General features: G+C 32.0%; 2 protein-coding genes across 3 annotated transcripts; one reads left to right on the top strand and one right to left on the bottom strand.

Moving 5' to 3' along the window:
* Positions 1-94: 94 nt before the first annotated feature.
* Positions 95-5,183, bottom strand: LOC123921419 (beta-glucuronosyltransferase GlcAT14A-like). Of its 2 annotated transcripts, XM_045973958.1 has the most exons (5): positions 4,846-5,168; positions 3,744-4,222; positions 1,641-1,716; positions 1,395-1,510; positions 95-892 (listed from the first exon to the last, which is right to left on the bottom strand). In XM_045973958.1, exons 2-5 carry the CDS (start codon positions 4,093-4,095, stop codon positions 384-386), a joined length of 1,053 nt encoding a protein of 350 aa, XP_045829914.1. In that variant the 5' UTR covers positions 4,096-4,222; positions 4,846-5,168; the 3' UTR covers positions 95-383. The 2 variants fall into 2 exon arrangements, with proteins under 2 accessions (XP_045829914.1, XP_045829913.1); XM_045973957.1 differs by having other exon boundaries at positions 3,744-5,183.
* An 8,590-nt stretch (positions 5,184-13,773) lies between these two features.
* LOC123924391 (protein ULTRAPETALA 1) lies at positions 13,774-18,873 on the top strand. The gene is made up of 3 exons (XM_045977268.1): positions 13,774-14,880; positions 16,686-17,010; positions 18,517-18,873. Exons 1-3 carry the CDS (start codon positions 14,667-14,669, stop codon positions 18,689-18,691), a joined length of 714 nt encoding a protein of 237 aa, XP_045833224.1. The 5' UTR covers positions 13,774-14,666; the 3' UTR covers positions 18,692-18,873.
* The last annotated feature ends 1,680 nt before the right edge of the window (positions 18,874-20,553 follow it).

Genomic DNA, 20,553 nt, shown 5'->3' with positions numbered 1-20,553 from the left:
TGATTCACAACTTCACACATGTTAAATGTTGAATAAAGTGCTTGTAAAATTGCAGACCTACTAATTTCTCCATAATAGATAACCCATAAAAATCTGCTATGAAAATTAAACTTGATTGCCTTTTGTAACTCAACAAAAATAAAAAGGTTGTAATAGCACAAATGGTTGACTCGAATTGGCAAAACTAAACCGAAACAAGCACCAAAAAACTACTACTGTGAGTGCTTGTTGTTTCGTACTATGAACCTTTTTTTTTCTTTTCTGAAAGGTACTATGAAGTATGAACCTATATTATTCGATACAAAATTTTAACTTTTTATATCAAATATATGTAACCACTTTATGTACACTTGACATTATAAATTTTTTAGTGTACCCCATTGTCACAAACACTGTTTGCTTATAAATTCTTCAGATAACAGCACCTGAAGCAGCTTGTGTAGCTTCTCGGCACCAGGTCCTGGCCTAAACACTGTATCGTTACCGCGCAAAGAACACGGGTCTGCTCCACCATCTGATGTCCCAATACACCACCCCCCTGGTGAAAATCTATGCGTCCGACCCAAAAGTTCTTTGTCAATCTTGTCTAGGACTGGATCATCCTTGGGGAACTTTCGGGCAAAGGGAGCATTGCTCTTGGCCATTTTGTCATAGTCCTTCGTTGTTAAAGAGATGGGATGTTGCTTTGGTGGACTGTCCCAAGCAATATAGTGAAGATCGTGGCTTATTGCTGTGTGCCGAAATTTCTGAGTGTTACAAATGACAGTGTGAAAATATCCCTCTGGCGAAGAGACAAAATTTGTATAATACATAAGCATAGTCCGTGGAAAGTTATCCCATCCCCATATACAGTACTCCACAAAAGACCGTGTTAGTACAACCCAAGCTGAACCTGTTCACAAAGGATAAACAAAATTATTGGGAACTACTGTGTTGATTGCCATCAAATCGCAAATAAATTTACTCTGACTAGCTAACCAGATATTTACGATCTTAGCCATGCTACCTTGAAAGGGCCTTTTAATTTAAATTTAAGGCTCTGTTTGGCAAGGTCAAACCATTGGCTTGCAGCATTTTTTCACAAGATTATAACGGTTTTTGAGATGCTAATTGAAGTAGCATTTGAGCTCATAGCGTATAAAATTTGCTCTCATTATCTTAATTGAAAAAAATTAAATATTTATTAGAAGTGCCTTTTTATGTCATTTTATATTTATCGGTTAGTTCAACTACTAACTTCACCGAACACTTCAAATTTCATCAAGTAGCTTATTTTCTATAAGTTAAGACAAAATAAGCTCATCCACCATCTGCTAGCTTTTCACCAAACAAAGCCTAAATTTGTAGAAAACAATAAACGAATAAATGTGTACGGAAATATAGACAAAACATACCGGTGAACAATTTAAAAGGTGTGGGTAGTGTTCTTCTTTGAGAAGTCAATGCTAAATCAGATTTCTTCGATAAGTAAAGGGCAGGATCAATAATGATGGGCCTTGCTCTTTGGTTCCTGAACATATAAGCAGTAATAGAAAGAAATGTCAATCAACCGAAACAGTAAACCGGCAAAAAAGCCACATACCTCATCAAATGTTGAATTTACAGCAATTTTCAAATATGCAATTATACAACTCACTTACAATTTCCAACCGGTAATGCGTGTATGTTCAATGAAATTGAGATCTCTTGACAGATTAGAGAAAACATGAAGCATATCTGCAAAAGCAGGAAACAATTATCAAGCGATGTACAAAGCCTCTAAAAGGGAAGGGGTAGATGTCATCGTTGTTTGACTTGACTTGAGATATGTATGTAATTCAATCAAATACAGACTCTGAACATCAAGATATGAACTATACGGCTCTTCATTTATAGTAATAGAGAAAATTTTAATATATTTGTATTTTGTAGCAAAGAAGACTCGCACATTATTGACTAAAATCCCCCTAAGCAGATAGCTATTGTGGCAGTAAACATTTTATTGGGGCAAAAACAGAATTCATTTTGTACTTGTCAATCTCCCAACACGAATTTAAACCATTTACTTCCTAAGGATAATCATCTTGAATGTTTTACACTTCAGTCCATATCACACAACACCATCTTTTCTAATAGTACAATCATAATGGATCTTGTAATGAAAATAACCCAATCGTCTTAAAGTCCATGTCAAACATATATTCATGAACGAAGCTGTGATTCTTGAGAAGATTCAGCAACTGCTTAGATTCAAAGATATTCCTGTAAAGTGATTTTTCTTTTTGTGAACAAGGCGTATCTGATAAGAACCCAATTCCTATGGTTCTTGGACAGCCTACAATAAAGGGTCCCTTTGACTTCGGGATCTCGTTATAAAGTAGCTTTTCAAAGTGTACCCCTGAAGTTCCAAACAACTAAGGCCCAACTTAGTCTCATACAAGGCGTGTGATAGAAAAAGGGAGGGAAAAGAGTTGGTTAAATGTGAGAGAAAGTGACCAAGTTTGTTATATAGGCAGGAAAGCAATATTTTAGGGGCATGCCTGTTTCCTATTTGGGCATCGGCTTTTTAGCTTGAGACCATTGGTGTTTCACTTGGCTGGGAGAATTTTCTCTTACAATATGTGCAGTGTTGTTCAAGTTTCCTTTGATAATACACTTTCCCTTGTTTAGATTGGACTAATACCTAGCAGTAATAGTATCTCCCCTAGTTTTAGTGGGACTAAGGGTTGATAAACCCTTGTGCACTTAGATAATTAAACTTTCAGAAAATAAGCACCATATAATACATGCTTACAAGTTTTAGCTCACAAATTTAATCTGGCAACAACAAAAGTGATCTTAATATCCAGAACGATCTCTCATATATATACATAAAATGGCATTTGGTGGAACTCTAGCAGAAACAAAATGATGTAATGGTAATGGTGACAAGGCATACATAAAATCTTCACCAAAGACTTCAAAGTATGATATCAAGCGGGATAAGATTTGGTATTTTATTGTCGTTGCTTAACAAAGCTAGACACGGCTTGCTAACCTATGGAGGGCTATTTAAATCAATATTGCATTTGTTGGTGATTAGGAAAAAGCCGATACTTTAGGCTAGAATGAATGTGATGGAAAACTTATAGGAAGATAACAAAGAGAATTTCCTGGAACTATCAACACAATCAAATAATGGAATTACAAAGGAAAAAGTGAAATATGCAATAAACATGGTAAACTTGTTTTATTAGCTCAAGCCCAATTTTGCTTGCTAACCTTCTATCACAAAAGACAACATTAAAATGGAAGAAAGAACAATTTTTTTGAGAGCATACAAACAGTTAGTTCATTGATTAGTTGTTTGAACAAACCTAATGATTAAACCTAGAGAACAATCCTGAAACATCAACAATATAATCAAGGGATGGAGCACATTAACTAACAATTAACTTCAATAATCTTTCCTGTCGTTGAAACTTTAAGATTCGACTTTAACAATGATTTCTGTCCTCAAAACAATAGTGTAGCGCCCAATGGAAATAATTCAACACTATGCTATAAACCAAAAGCAAACTATACATGATGTATGCTAGTCGGCACTCAAATTTTTAAACTACTAAAAATAGCATCGTGTGTTTAAATCTGGAGGACAAATTTGTATAGGCTCACGGCTCGCCATATTCTTTCAAAACCAAGAACATCATTGTTTATGCAGTCATTTTTTACAGGAAAACAGCATATATAACATCAAAGAAGCAAGTAAAAGATCAGTTACTAACCATCTTGTGTCACAAGAGGATAATCTGAGGCACTAAGGTTTATAAACCAGTCCCACTCTGAGCTCTCCTTCAGTAGTATTGCAATAGCTTGAAGAGTACAAGCAATCATCGTAGGACCCTTATAGGTAACCAAATTGGATTGAGACATAACACGCACATTCTCCACTTCTCTAAATATCGGATCAGCTTTCACTGCATTTGCCAACTCCAACCTTTCTCGAGGCGGCGCCTCAAGATCCAAATGCAAAACATACTGATTTCTTGGGTGATAAATCGCCTCTAACGTCCTCATCATCCTATGACTATCACCCTTGGTGCCTGAAATAAGATATGCAAACTTAGGCGCCTCCATTTTCACAACCACGCTAGCATTTATAGACCTTTCCAAATCCGACTCCACAAATAATCCACCGGAATCCTCTGATCCCTTAAATGAAATGACATCAACCAACGGCAACTCCTCGCCCCCACCAGCAGAACTAAACGATCCAAGAATAGCTGTCAAAACTAAACTCACAGATACCAACAAACTTGCAAAAAATGGTATAATCCATTTCTTGTCACTAAACATCCTTCCTGAATAAGAACCAACATTTTTCCTCATACTCTTTGTAACACTGCTAATATCAAAATCGAATTTTTGCAGAAAAACCAAGATCCCTATAAGTTGAAACCCAAAGTAGCAACAAAAACCTCACAAATCTTCAGAAGATTGATAATTAACAAAAACACAACAAAACTAAAACTACCCTTTTAACAAGCATTTCAACAAAAAGGTGGGGTCCATGATTTTCTGCAGGATAAAACATTATTCTTAAATCTGCATCAATCCACACCCTAATGGCTAAGATATTGATTTTGGAACTATATAAGGTGCATATGATATGACAAATATTAGGTTTCAATAATTGGGACCCACTTCTTGAAATAAGCTCAAAAATCAAAATAGATTACTCCTTCATCATAAAGCTACAATCTTTGAAGGTGGGTGTTGATAATTTCAGCTACTTAACAAAATAACTTTCTATATTATGGAAAAGAAACTCAGAAGAAAAAAAAAAAGCTTCAATTTCAGATTTTAGTAGCAGAGATTTAAATGCACCTTTTACGTTTCTTTGTCTTGAAGGAGTTGTTGTAACTAAGTAAGAATAAGATCTATGTAACTGCAATATTAAAGAACAAAAAAAAGGAACAAAAGAACAGTGTTTTGTTGGAAAAAATGATGATGATGATGATGATCCAATTGAAGAAGAAAGAGAGAATGAAGATTGAAAAGTGATTATGAGTTAAGTTAAAATGGAAAGGGTTGTGATGTTGCAGTTTTTGTATGTACTGTTGTTGGTGTTGCTTGCTTGGCCATTCTGTATTCTGCTGGGACGGTGACTTTACTTTCATAGTTGGCAATATTTCATCATTCATCTTTATTATTTTTTGTGGATTTTAATGTACTATACTATTCTATTCACGTTTGCATTTCATTTTTAAAAAAGAGAGAAAAAGAAAAATTCAAATGATTTATATTTTAAAAATATTTTTATGTGTGTGTCTGAATACTATTTATTTGAGTTATATGTATTTCTCGTATATTAAATATTAAGAAATTAGAAGTTGCTCATTCAAAGATGCACTCACGTACTTGCTCAAAAAAAAAAAAAAACTGCACTCGTGTATATTCTCACATTTCTCTGCAACAACTATCATTAGACATTATATTTATACGTTTATAAATAAATTAAGTTTTTTATACTACGGATTGATCCCCGCAACTGTAATTGGAGGGATTGAAATCATTTGATGTTAGACTGATCCCCGAACCAGATTAAACTGGTGGTGAAAGCCAAAAAAAAAAAAGTTTTTAATTATATATAAGTTTATTTTTACCATTAAATTAATATCTTGCATTATATCTAATTTAATCTAATATTAATGGTGAAAATCAATTTATACATGGTAAAAAAATTATCTCATCATAAAATTAGCCGTACTTGTAGTAAAAATTAGAGGAAGTAAAACCGTACAAAAAGTACTAGTAATAATATTAATAATATTGATACTTTTATATAAAAAAAATACTAATAATAATATTGATATTTGATACAGTACCTACTACTAATAAACACCCCTCCATTTTGTGGTTGGGTTGCTTTACACGTTATTTCTTCCAAGTGTGCAGTTTTCATAAAACCAACGTTAAAGTTGGGGGATTCTCTTTGTTGTATGTCTCGAGAAATTGAGAGTTGAATTTGCAGAGAATAAGACATAACAGCAAATAATACTGTCTCTGTTGTTCTCCACTTACTGCTCCGGTTAAATGGTCCAAATATAAATTTAAAAAAAAAAAAAATTGATGAAAAATGATAAAGAAAAAATTTCAACACTCAGTCTAGGAAAAGAGTAAAATAAAAGTTTCCCGTATTTACACCCCCTTTGTTTACTTATACTTCTCTACATTGGCTATACTTGGCTCAGACCAATTTTCCTCTATCCCTCAGACAATCTTTAATGGTAGATACATATTTTTTAAATATTGGAACTTAATAGGTATTTCAATTAGAGCAAATTACAATTAATTAAGTACTTAAGTCAAAAAAAAAAAAAAGAATTGTACTTAATAGAAACTGCTTGTAAAATACGCATAGATGCCTATATATTTTTGCACTGAATACCAGCTATATATTTTTGTACTAGATTTCCCACTCGTGCAACACACGGGAATAATTTATTTATATGATATGATTTTATATTTTATTTGTTAGTATGACCAACAAATAATTTGGCATAATATTACAATATCATACATTGAATTGAACTAAAAATAATACGACTTTATCATTAGATTAGGAGGATAATAAATAAGGGTCATGTTAACATGTGCCTTTGGTGCACATGTTAACATTTTCCTAATAATTATACACCTCACTCAATAAAACAACATCCATTTGTAATGATTAGAATTATTAGTGAGATGGAGAGTTTTTAGTGAGACTTGTTTATAATTTTTTAAGTGTAAATGAGTTGGAGATATTGAGTGCTTAGTAAGAAGTACTGTATCATTATTAAAAAATTATAAATGAGTGATGTGTACACGTGTATTAAAAAATTAGAAATTCTATTGTTAATGCTCTTAATTAGTTTTCGGATAAAAAATTATTTAGTACAATACTCATATTTACATGTTTGGATTGATTTATGGTTGAACTTATGTAAAACAAATGATACAAATAAATAATTTTTTATTTATTATTTATAAATTTGCAAGTATTTACAAATAAACAATTGATTTATGGTTCACTTGCTTTGGATTTTCTTGTATTTTGGGCTTAGTGCTCTCACCTTTTATTTCCACCTAGTTGTATGTATCATTTGCTACAAAAAGAAAATTATTTATCTCCTGTTTTGTAATCATCTTTATCAATCGTTTAGTTTTTGTTTTACACACTGTAATCATCTCTTTTGTTGGTTCTCTACTAGGTGCAAACTTGTATTTTCTTTTAGCTTTATCTTGGATACATCTCCAATTCCATGTTCAAGAGGAGGACAGTTAATATTAGAAATGAGTATTGGGCCTAATTCATTCTTACAAAACTGGCTTGTAAGTTAAGGATTGCCTCTAGTATATAAACACTTAGTCAGACCATCTCTCAACCGATGTAAGTTTCCATGAGATGTTAGGCATACAAGACCCGAAAACTTCACAAATTGGCATCAATGATATGAACATGCAAGTTGTGGAACCTTCTTGTTCAATGACAAGCTTTAGGTGGAGTACTAATGCTTAATTTGATGTTAAGATTGACACTAATTACATAAAAGAAATGCTAACGAGTATTTTTAAAACACTTTTTTAAGAATTTTAAATAATAAATTTATTGAAAATTGGAATATTTAATTTTTTAAATAAATAATTGTATAAAATCCTCTATTACTTTAACAAGATATATACAGCTAACAAACAAAACTAAAAGTTAACTAATTCAACAAAGTGGACTTGTGCCTGAATAAGACAACATGAGCCCACAAAGAATAAAATATTCAAAGTTGTAACATAAATGTAAATATAGTTTGAGCAATTATTCGAGAAAACTTACAATTGTATTTTGACGAAAACAAACTTTAGTCATATTCTATTTATCTTTTAGTCTAATACAAAACTATCAAACCTCTTTTCATTGAAAATCGGAGATCGTTAAGACAACAAATTTTTAAAAAAAAACCATGAATCGAAAAGGATAGTTTAAGGCCAATGTTGTTTTAGTTAAATATCAAACTTGTGAGCTTTCAATTGAAGAAATGAATGATTTTGGAGGATTTATTAGAAGTATCACACAAAATTTGTCGTAATCAAGGTGAATCTATCTTTTATAAACTTATGGTAGCTCACTATAATTCTGACAAATCCACTTAGATATCAAGCATGCACACAACACATACATACATATAAATAATCAATTATTGGATGAAATAATGAGGAGAAATAAGTTTCACATGATGTGAAGCACAATGCCTTATATGATGAGCAACTGTAAGCATAATCATCTTCAAATTTGCGCCTATACTATACTTAACATTACATGATTTTTTTTTCTCACAAAAAGACAAATTAATTAATGGGATTTGGATCCTTATTTTGGCCATATTAGCAGAAAGGCCACAATCACGCCTCACTTTAGCTTTAGCATGACCATGTGTTGGTGAGAGTTGTTGCGATGCAGACTCATAAGCATGCTCTTTCACTCATACCATTGAAAAATGGAACCATGTGAGATCTATATGTAGCTTTCATAGGACACAACACATATGGTAGGTGTACGTAGACCAAAGGTAAATGGACCAAGATTGTCTTTTTGTTTACAGCATGCAGTTCCACGCTGTTTTAAATCAAGACTCATGCAAATGTACATCCATACTAGCGGTGGTGATGATAGTTTTGAATTCGGATTCCATCCGTATATATGAATTTGCATGAAATAGGTTCCACATTGAATCGAGACCAGACAACATAGATTTTCAACCATGGTCTTATAGCCACCAACGTGATTTGATTGTGTGAATGTGGAAATCTGCTAACCGCAAAAAATTTCAATTCGATGAGATTGTATATTTAACACAGCATGCAAATTTAGACACGGTATGAATATCTAGAGTCCCCCATGGTCGATGAGATCTTGAAGGCATTAGTACGAAGGTCTTACATAAAGGGGGTAGACACATTTTGTTCGGGACAAAGGGAGTACATACATGGGGGACGGGTCAAATTATACTGATATAACATTTGAGTAATATTACACCGTTTAATAATGCTTTAATGAATACAAATTTTACAAAATTCACCTTTAAATTAAAAGTTTATATCAAACAATATGTTAGATGTTTCATTTCACCTGTATCCTTATTTATTATCAAGAGAGAATATTAAAAGTGTGTAAGTTTGTAAAATTAAGAGTATGTGAGATCTGGTAATGCATTGACCAAAAATATGTGGCAATGCATGAACTCTAGGAATTCATAGGATTCCGTGGGAGAGTGTAGAAGTCCCAACAAGTCAAAAATATTAGGTTGATAAAGTGGTAACCAAACCAAACAACTTCATTTTTGTGCCAAATGTGGACTAAGCCACATAGAACTTACACATATGTATGCCCGTTTCAAATTGGAAAAACATGTAACAAACGTCCATGTGTTGCAAAGTTAGAAAATCCTAGATGTGAATACAAATTTTTTTGGACAAACAATACAAATTTGTTGAACTAGCTAACTTGTAAATTCAGGCTAAAGTGATGAGCCACACAGTCAATACCTAAATAAATTTGTTAAGAGTTCTTCGTTGAATAAAATGTAGTCTAATAATGTGTTTATAATAGTTGATACTTCTCGTATTATAAGTAAAATCTAATTTTCTTTTTAATATAGTATCACACAACCTATTCAATATTCGTTAAGCGTCATTTATTACGTGACATTATAATTACTATTGGATAACTTAAATTACACATTAGATCTCCGATCGGTAAGATATCGGTCTATCATAGTGTAATAGACCGATATCTTACACTATGATCATTAAAGAGGAAAAGTTTGAAATGATGATGATGAGTGCTTTGTCGTTGAAAAAGTACACAGCATATAATAGTTCACCATTTAGAAGTTGTAAAAGTTATCTTTTGAAATTTGGAATAGTGTTGTGAGGCTGTGCAAATAGTAGTAGTAATTTGGGACAAGAGAGCACTAGAGTTTGGTGGCCACAATTGTTGCATGGCACAGTAAAAGGAATTACTATTATTTTGCCTTTTTTCTTTCTCAATGGTTTAGCCTTTTTTTATTTATTTTTTTTAAAATGTGTTCTTAATGTGCATATTAACTTTTCCTATAATTAAAAGATGATACAACTGGAAATGAATTAGATGTAGTTGTTTTCTCTATGTGATCATGCGGTCATTGTTTTCTCTATTCAGTCATCCAGTCACTATATTAATTTATAGCCGTCCAATTTTGATTGGACATTCTATAAAATATAATCTTATTTTTATTTAAGAATTCTTAAAAGCACTATAATTAAAATTAGGATTATTTGATCTTGATCGGACAATCAATAATATCTTACTGCACGACCGCAATGACTTTTTGATAGTACACATTCCTGATTCGAGACAACCAAATCAAATACATATATCTTGGGCATTTTAGAGAAGAGTTTTGCTAACGAGTGGTGATGAATTTAGACAGTATACATGAAGTTTTAGGCTCGATCTTCATTGACAATATTGTAAACCAAAAAAACAAAAACTATGACTATTTTTTTGGTTTACAATATTGTCAATGAAGATCGAACCTAAAACTTCATGTATACTGTCTAAAACTTCATGCGTTTGACAGGATATGTATGATAATATCTAAGGTGAATCAAATACATATAGCGGTGATGAATTTAGACAGTATATATGAAGTTTTAGGTTCGATCTTCATTGATAATATTGTAAACCAAAAAAACAAAAACTATGACTATTTTTTTTTTTTAATAATGCCCATTGTATGCCTTTATACTTATAAAACTTTAGGAATGAAATTTTCAATTTCTTATGGGAGCAAATAACCAATGTATTTATTGCACAAATTTTTCTTTTGAATATAAGGTTTTAACTTTAATATATCACTTTGTACTTAAGACCAAAATTTTATACTGTGGTCTGAAATTGAAATTGTGGCTGCATTACAAATGACTTGGAGTCTACACACAACTGTCTTTTCGACTTCATCAACCACATTTTATTTTATTTTTTTTGCATTTTACTACAATATAAAAATTTACAACCGCAATTAATTAAATCCATATACGAAAAACCAAATAGATGTTGTACATCATATAAAATATTTTAATTTAATATTAACAAAACAATGTAAGAAATAGGTAAAATGGTGTACATGATATCATACTAGATTATTTATGAACAACGTGCGGCTTCTCTCAATGTAAAATATTCTGCAAATCAAATAAAATCTATATGATGGCACGCAGTACTTTGTTTGCCTGCACTTTAAGTTACAGAGCAGATCACATATCATATGTATGGAATCTTGGTGCTGCAGCTGCAGTCAATATGAGACTAGACCGGCCATGAATGACCAGCCACCTAGCTAGTATTTCCAATTCAATTTGTCCGCAAGAGTTGCGGCGTTAGCATCATCTCGAGTCTCAAATTGAGTACCTCTTGAAGAACAAATCATCAATCAAGTGACTTCTCACGAAACAGAAGCGTTAGGCTCATCTATTAGAGCATTTTAATTTTAAGGCTTAACTACACATTTGGTCCCTTACGTTTATTTTAGATTTTAATTTGGTCCCTTACGTTTAAAAAATATCAATTTGGTCCCTTACGTTTATTTTATATTTCAAGTTAGTCATTTCCGTAAATTTTGTCACATGTGGCAGCCAATTTGCATATGTGGACATACACGTGGCAGTTGAACACACTGACATGTGTACTATTCAAACGGTGTTAGTGACAAAACTAACGGAAATGACTAACTTGAAACCTAAAATAAATGTAAGGGACCAAATTGATACTTTTTAAATGTAATGGACCAAATTGAAACCTAAAATAAACGTAAGGCACCAAATGTGTAGTTAAGTCTAATTTTAAATACAATATCTATTCCTTTTTATTTCCTTTTTATTTTGACTCAATTATTATAGGTTTTTGGATGATGCTTCCTCAACACTTATTTATAAGCCTGAATTTGTTGTTTCACATTTATTAAGAAAATTGTTAAATTTACTAATTTATCCTTTACAATGCATTAAATTTACATTGGGACTATGCATCCATCTTATAAAGTAGAACAATTAATGAGGGGTATTTTTGGAACAATAACATTAAATAGAGTTAAATTTGATTACTTTTGCTTATATTTAAGGACAATTTTTTTTTTGAATTTTGCTTATAAATAAAGCCGGAGGGAGTATCAAATTAACATCTCCTAAATTTAAAATAATTGCCACTATTCAACGAGACTCGCCACCTGATCATTTTTGTTAAGAAAACTTTAAATATATGGAGTCAGTCGAATCTTTTGTTGAACCATCAATTTTGATACCACTCTTGGGTCATGAGGAAGCAGTCGGGTGATCATTCACATTTAGTTTATCCAAGTTAGTTGGACATCATATTTTTATCAAAAACCTTAAGACATTATATTTATGGATACTCTCACTTATAAAATTCAAACTTGAGACTTAACTTACTTCACACTTGCCGCATCAATAAAATCATTTGCAAAGCTATATATGTGAACCGACATGTACCTCTGCCTTTAAAAGACCTTGGTTTCCTCGTAGATAACGCATCAAGAATATTATGGCCAAGCTTTTCAAGACATAAAATAAATAATTAAAACTGGAGTTTAGTGAAATCTGTTAAGAGTCTCATATTGGATGAGGGATGACCTAATGAACATATATATGTTTATAAGTTGAGCAATACCTTACAAATCGATTTCGTAGGGTTAAGTTAAGTTCAATGCAAATTATTCTAAATGGTATATGTTTCCCTTATGGGGTCATATCCATCATTTATATCCACACACCAAAGTTCAATAATGTTGGACGTGAAAGAGTGTATTAAGAATTTCACGTTAAATTAGAGATGATCTGACCATATATTTATAAATGGAAACAATACTTTATAAGTCGATTTTATAAAATTAAGTTAGATCCAACTCAAATTAATCTCCATGAGATTTCTATGTTAAAGAGTGTGTCATTGTTGTTCTAACTCATTAATCTCCTTGACTTTTCATCTATAGAGAAGTCTAACCACCCAAACACCTTAACTTATAATATCACAGGTTTTTTAGATTAAAAAAAGTTGCTTGAAAGTGAAAGTATTTAGGCACATGAAAAGCTGTTTTTCTATAAGAAATACATGTAGTAACTAAAACAAATTCAGAGCTTTGTTGAAAGTATCATTTTTTATTTAAAAATGTATTATTTCTGACAGCTTTTAGCAACTAATAGTAACTTAATTATTTATAGGGAGGATTTTCATGTATCTTAATTATTTATGATGTATATTCCTTTGATTAGTAAGTCACACTGTAAATAGTTTAAAACTGTAGTATTATTCAATAGTCTGTAGCAAGTTCTCAAGTTCTGTTCTTATAAGTTTTCTGCCATATATATTGGGATAGAAATAGTGCCTTATAAGTTTTCATGCATACATTATTTATCACTATTGTGGTTGTGGCTGTGGTTGTAGTAATGTCTCATGTAGCAATCAAAACAAGATAGAAAAAATTATTGCAAACTTGTTATGTAGTCACTATCTTTGGTTTATAGACCCATCATTTTTCCCATTCCATTTTATTAAGCTCATCTTTGAGTAAAGCTTAATTGGATTTGTACAATTTATAACCCTTAATTTCTGAGTAATTAAGAAAATGAAACTAACAAATAAAGTATTTAACTCTTGATGCATATATAGGACCAAATTTGTCAAATAATAATATAACTAAATTAACATTTAATTAATTCTATACATTTTGATACTTATATGTTTTTATTGAGAAAATATCAAGCTTGTAATAAGTCTCTCATACAAGATATCCTAAAAAAGAATTGCAGTTTATGCAGAGAATAGAATCAAATTCTCCTTCCAAAAACCCCACCTTTTTGTTTTCTACCATTTCTTTTGAACACCACTCAATTTTTGTTCCATTTTTAATTCAACCAAGATCAAATATAGTAATAGTATCCCCACCCAAAGTGCAATACAACTCTAAAATAACATCATCATTAAAAAAAAATGTATTACTAAAAAACAAAAAGCCAATCGAAACACATATCTACATTTTTCGTTCTATGCTTATCTCAGCTGTTCATCCACTGATTAATATTATTGACCACATATAGTAGATTGAAATGAGTGGTTGCGATTGCAGCAACACCATTTTACCAATGGAGAGAATCCAAACCATCTAAAAACATAGATACATTCTAATTTGGGTAGGTGCCGCCTATTGGGTCGGTGCCACCCCACATGAGAGGATCCGAATCCGATACACTCGTACACAAACAAAAGCACAAAAATCAAAAACCTCTTTCTATCCCTAGTCTATAGTTACATAAGAGATGATTTCTCTATAAACTTTTCTTCTCTCTCGTGATGTCAACTATCATCATAGTATCATGCAAGTAGTACCCCTTTTAACCTCACAACATTTGTTTTGCTATACGCCAGCTAATTCATTGCATTCATTCAACCACATCACCAACCACTCTTTCTCTCTCTAAAATATTTTAACATTTTATCCTCAGATCTCTAATATCTTTGAAACCTATATATATATATATATACACTCTTTGCACTTTTGATTTTACACCAACCCATATAGTTTTCTCTTCAAAAACAGAGTCTTTTTATTGAGAAAATGGCAAATGGGTTGGAAAATGAAAGTGGGGTGTCAATGTTGTTTAGTGAGGAAGAGTTGAGAGAGATGAGTGGAGTGAATTTTTTTGATGATTATGTTGAAGTTATGTGTGGTTGTACTAGTCATAGATATGGTGATGCTGTTGGTAGACTTAGGGTTTATCTTAGTGGCTTCCTTCAAATTATTTGTGAATGCACCCCTGGTTGTCAAGAAGGTTTTTTCTCTCTCTTTTTCTTTCTCTCTCCATCTCTCTCTCTCTCTCTCTCTCTCTCTCATTGTTTGTTTATGTGCATGTTGATAGTTGTCTACACTTCTGATTAAAGGCGTGTTCGATGTCTGATATGAGCAGATACACCAATATGACACTGGTGTTTATGTGTCAGTGTCGTGTATGGTGTGTATGTGTTTGTGTTAATATTTTATAGTTTATGGTTTGGTGAGGGTTTGACTTTGAAGAGTCAAGAGTTTTATTATGAGGTTGTTTTGATCTGCTTTGTGTTTGGAATTTGTGATGGTTATTTGACACTTTAAGTGTATGTTGATTTGTCTCAATGAACTCTTTTGTTTTGATACTCTTTATGATCATGCTAGATGAATGTTAGTATTATGCAATGTTGAATATTCTTGATTAGCATACTGTCTTTTTGTGAGATTAAATTAAATATGTTTTTTTTTTTTTTGTTGAATATTACTTTTCTATAGTTGATTTGTACGTGGTAAGATCCTAGAATGTAAGGTCGTTACACTATATTTCTTCAAAGTCATTGAAGTCTGTTTACTTTTGCAGAGTAGACTATACAGCAGTAATTATCCAAAGGTATTGTTAATCTATAATATGTATGTTATGTATGTTCTTGTCTTTGATGACACACTCTTATTTTATGTGTGAATGATTATGATGGCTCTTTGTATTGGAGGCACATATCCATGCCACTTATGTAGCCTTTTTTGTTGGTAACTGAGGTGAATATATGCTATCACCAAGGTTAAACTTAGAATCTAATAATTTTCCGTCACTATGTACATGCAATGTTGTCAAATTTCTGCCATAGTAGCACGCCGGCACCATGTTATAGCATGGTGGATTTTGTGCCAATCGACATACATAGGCTGCAACATCTAATATATCCAGTTATCCACTATAGGCCGCAAGGCCATGTTTAAATGGTGGATTTTGGCTGGCCAAAATAATCCACCATCTACATTGATAACAATGGTCGAGGGTGCGCCTTATTTTATTACTTTCATTACTTGAACAATGATATATACAAGTACATCAACTTGGTAGAATATCTGTTGATGCAGAAGGACCAATACAGTACCTCTGCTGACACATATGAGGATTTACTGATTTAAACAGGAAGTGTAATAGTGACAGCTACTTTGGGAATTTTGTTTGCCACATTTCACTACATGAGATGTGTTTAAGTAATTACTTCAAAATTTTATACATGAAATATACCAACTTGAGAAAATATGATTCATAGAGTTATATCCTACCATACCTTCATGATTTAATTTGAAAGATCAGCAACTAGCTAGGGAATAGATCATTTGACTAAGCTGGGATGAAAATTCTAAATTTTTACTCATGGATAATCGAAAGAAAAAGAAGATAAGAGAAAATATTTCTTGCTCCCTCTGGTAGTGTTTTGAGGGGGATGAATACAAGTTTATGTCGTTTATATGACTCTAATTTATGAATGTGGTGGAAAATGTAGGTAAATGATTCTCTTGTTATAGCTTCACTGTCATTATATTAGTATGATTTAGTAATTGCAGATAATATTAGTTAATGATTTTGTTTTGGTCACAGTGATGCACCTAGTGATAGGAGCTTTATAACGCGATTGTGTAATTTTACTGTGCCTTAGCCCTTATGCATCCATGATGGAAATTAAAAGTTAATTTCTGATTTTTTTTTTCTTGCATTCTATGAAACCCAAAAATTATGAATTGAGTAATGACAGTGATTTTGTCCATGACATTAATTTCTTGCATATGGTTTTTAAATGATAGACAAGTTGACTCCTTCTGCATTTGAGAAACATTCTGGAAGAGAGACGGCAAGGAAATGGAAGAATAATATCTGGGTTATAATTAATGGTGAGAAGGTTCCATTGGGCAAAACAGTACTGCTCAAATACTACAATCAAGTGTTAAAAGGTGCTAATAGCTCTCAGAGGTCCCTAAGTGGACGTGTTGGTCACCGCGATGAGTTTGTTCGCTGTACTAAGTGTAACAAAGAGCGTAGATTTCGTCTGAGATCTAAAGAGGAATGTCGCATTCACCATGATGCTGTGGCAGATGCAAATTGGAAGTGTTCTGATCTTCCATATGACAAGTATGCTTCTTTTCCCTTACAATGTACACATTCACCACGAACTAAAAAATAAGTCGGTAACTTATGCTTTTAATGTTTGTGACTTGGATTTAATAATGTCTGTCTAGTCTACACTCATAAATTCACCATGCTTCAAATGAATTTTGTTTGCACCAAATAGCATATTTTATCTTCTTTTTTTATATTGATTGACATCTAGTGTTGTGACCAAAGTGACTCAATAGAAGGTGGTCCAACAAATCTTGAATATTGTTATCAATCCTTACTAATTTGCAGTTTGCTGTACAAATAATTGAATCCAGTCCTAATCTATGATATCTTATATTTTGTACTCTATATCTTATGACAGTTTTTGCTCTAAATTACTTTATAAAAACTCAAGTAAGCATATCAGATTACTGTTTTACGGTTGAGCAATTATGTATCATTGGTGCGGTCTCTTTTAGGCATTGTCAGACTACATATGGACTGTTACTGTTACAGAACTATGATAAAGAATTGCTAAATCTATCGTATAACATCTGGGGTATGCAATATATTTGATTGGTAATTTGTTAACAACATATGCTAATTAATTCTTAAGGCCGAGTCTTGGTTAGGATACCGTTTATGTTTCCGTGCTAAAAGAACTTAGCCAGACCCAGTTTGAAAAAAAAGAGTTTTCTGAAGCAAATTTTTCATATGATTGATATGTGTTGTAATGACCAGTTACAAAATTGTGAAGTATATGTTTCTTGTCGTAGATTGAACAGTTTTGTTGCAACAAAGAATTGAAGTGGTATTGTATAGAATAGAGCCTCCGTTCAAATACCTCATGAGACATTATGGAACAATATGTTTGGATTAGTGGTATAGGGTAGAATGAAGTGGAATGAAATGAGATAACATCCATTTTTAAAAATTTAACCAATCTCTTCCTTTGTTATCTTGCTGTGGAATTGAAGGAATCCTTTCCATTCCACTTCATTCCATCATGTACCACCAACACAAACATACTTAAAAATCACCTGACACGCCTGTCTTTTTGGCTTGTATCTTGCTTTCTTTTATTGAACTAAAAAGAGGCTAGTACTTTTTCTGAATATGTTAGTTTGATTAAATGGTTATAAGAAAAAAGAATCCATGTTATTACTACTAAGTGTATAATTTATTAATATCTGAACTGGTTCTTCTAGTGGTCCTTTACATCAGTTTTAATGTGATCTTTATATTGGGTTTGCTTTGCATTTGTGTTCAATTCCATTTAGCAGAAGGAATATAATTTTCTTAAAAGCTACACAATTATGGGAAGTAGCTTTACTTTACCGAGTTGTCAACATGGTTCACCTTCCATCTAGATTATCATTGTTGACGCTACTTAGACTGTTATGCCCTCTGGAATGATTATATATTTGTTTGATATGTATTGCTGGTTTTACTGGACATGAAATTTCACTTTTCAAAAGAATTATTCAGGTAGAAATACCTCCTTTTTATGAAGCCTCTTGGTAATATCATGCTTTTCAGGATAACATGCGATGATGAAGAAGAACGAGGAAGTCGAAGAGTTTACAGAGGATGTGGTCGATCTCCAACATGTAAAGGTTGCACTTCTTGTGTGTGCTTTGGATGTGACATCTGCCGCTTTTCGGATTGCAGCTGCCAGACATGTACTGACTTTACTAGCAATGCAAAAGCTTGATTCTGAGTCCTTAGCAATGGCACTGTGTTCCCAATACTTGTTCTTATGGGCTGGTTATGCCTATAGAAAACTAGAAATGCTTAATTTTCCTAATTGGACATCACCAGTGTGATGAGTTCATCATCTTTCATTGTTCTCATTTACTGGATCATAAATTTCAATGTTAACAATTTATTCTCTTACACAATGTCTCTATTCTCTTCCTCTTTCTTCTATGAGCTTCCAAGGGGTTTTCATATTTGATTACATAGCTTTATGGAGTGGTTCCTTTACTTTTTGGCCGTTGGAGCAATCTTAAGTGGCTAATTGAGTTCCATAAGTTTTATTTAGGTATATTTTAAATAAGGTACCGTATTATACACATACAAAATTTATTTGTTGTATGGTAGGTGCTAATTGGTAGTAGCTTTAAAGTTGAGTGCAGATAAAAACATACTACTATTAAATTGAGTTACTTAAGGTTTAGTTCCAATTTTCTTTTTTGGTAGATAGATGAAATGATATGTCTTTGAAAATTCAACACACAAAGTGGAGCGACTGAAGTTCGAATATCAGTTATGACGTTCTACCAATTGAACTAAGATTTGTGAAGACTTTGCTTCCAATTTATGTATGTTATTTTTAATGTTTTTGCTATATAGCATTTTTATTAATTTTATTATTATTTCCAATTTATAGAAAATGAACATTCAATCCAATTCTACATAAAATAATTATAATCGATAGATTTTAAATAATTTAAAGAAAAACAAATTATAGAAGATAATTTTAACTATATATATATACGCCATTAAAAAAACCCGTCTCGACCTCGATTTTGAATATCAGAGAAAATCCACATCTACACCTCGGGCTCGACCTCGACTTTGAATATCAGAGAAAATCCACATTTACACCCGGTCAAAGTAAGAATTCTCGTCAAAATTGGTACGGATTCGGGTGGTTACAAATTTTGTTGCAATGCCTAATTTTCATAAAGGGAAATCTTTATGCAGCAATGTATCATTTTACTATTTGTCACCAACAATTATCTCCATGTAATTTGATGATTGCTAATATTATATTTTTCATTTGTCACATATGGTGATTTACTATCAATAAATTATGTTTATTTTTTAAGAACATTTTTAATAAGATATTTAAGAGATTCCATAATAGAATGATTTTTTTTTTATAACATAATAATTTTATTATATTTAAAAGATTTTGCGTTTCTACGAGACAAACGTAAGCACATATATGAAAGGACATCCATAGTTATCAAACTCTTGACTTAACTCATTGTACAAGTTTACAATGTACATGTTTACAACTATTTAGATATTGGAATAGTTGTTTTGTACATTATTTTCATACATATTAAGTAAACACTTGTGACACTTGTGAGAATGTGTGGAGCCTATGTAGATAGCTTACAAAGGGTTTATGCAGCCACACTCCATTTTTCAAATGAAATTTAATCTCTCGTTGTTGTCGTAGATTCCCAATCTCATTCTATTTCAAAGCTTACATAGACTCTTATTATGTTTAACAACCTTGAGGTAGAATATTTGAAAATTACCCCTTGCTTGAACTTTAATAGTACTCTATTTGTAAGAATCACCAATTTCGACAACTTTGTCTTTTGTGTCTTATCCAAATGTAATTCATCTTCGATGATCGTTATCATCTACCACCGTCACGGAATAGAACACAAAACTAATCAAGTTTTGTCAAGGATCATAAGCAGGGGCCATGAGCATGTCGGATGAGTGACCTTCTAGAGGCCAATACAAAAGAATATATGAAGACAAATGAGAGAATTAAATTTCATTTGAAGGTGGTTGTTAATTCAACTTGTAATTTGTGCATAAAATAATAGA

The sequence above is a fragment of the Trifolium pratense genome, linkage group LG4 (genome assembly GCF_020283565.1).
Source record: "Trifolium pratense cultivar HEN17-A07 linkage group LG4, ARS_RC_1.1, whole genome shotgun sequence".
In the NCBI taxonomy this organism is placed as follows: Eukaryota; Viridiplantae; Streptophyta; class Magnoliopsida; order Fabales; family Fabaceae; genus Trifolium; species Trifolium pratense.
The sequence above is the reverse complement of the archived record's forward strand: the minus strand, read 5'-3'. Positions and strand labels throughout refer to the sequence as shown.

Coding starts and splice junctions, on each gene's coding strand:
- LOC123921419 (XM_045973957.1), bottom strand. CDS start 4,347: ATGAGGAAAAATGTTGGTTCTTATTCAGGAAGGATGTTTAGTGACAAG. Junction 1,717..3,743: donor TCCTCTTGTGACACAAGATG/GTTAGTAACTGA, acceptor CTGCTTTTGCAG/ATATGCTTCATGTTTTCTCT. Junction 1,511..1,640: donor CGCATTACCGGTTGGAAATT/GTAAGTGAGTTG, acceptor TTATATGTTCAG/GAACCAAAGAGCAAGGCCCA.
- LOC123924391 (XM_045977268.1), top strand. CDS start 14,667: ATGGCAAATGGGTTGGAAAATGAAAGTGGGGTGTCAATGTTGTTTAGT. Junction 14,881..16,685: donor CACCCCTGGTTGTCAAGAAG/GTTTTTTCTCTC, acceptor TTTAAATGATAG/ACAAGTTGACTCCTTCTGCA. Junction 17,011..18,516: donor TCTGATCTTCCATATGACAA/GTATGCTTCTTT, acceptor CATGCTTTTCAG/GATAACATGCGATGATGAAG.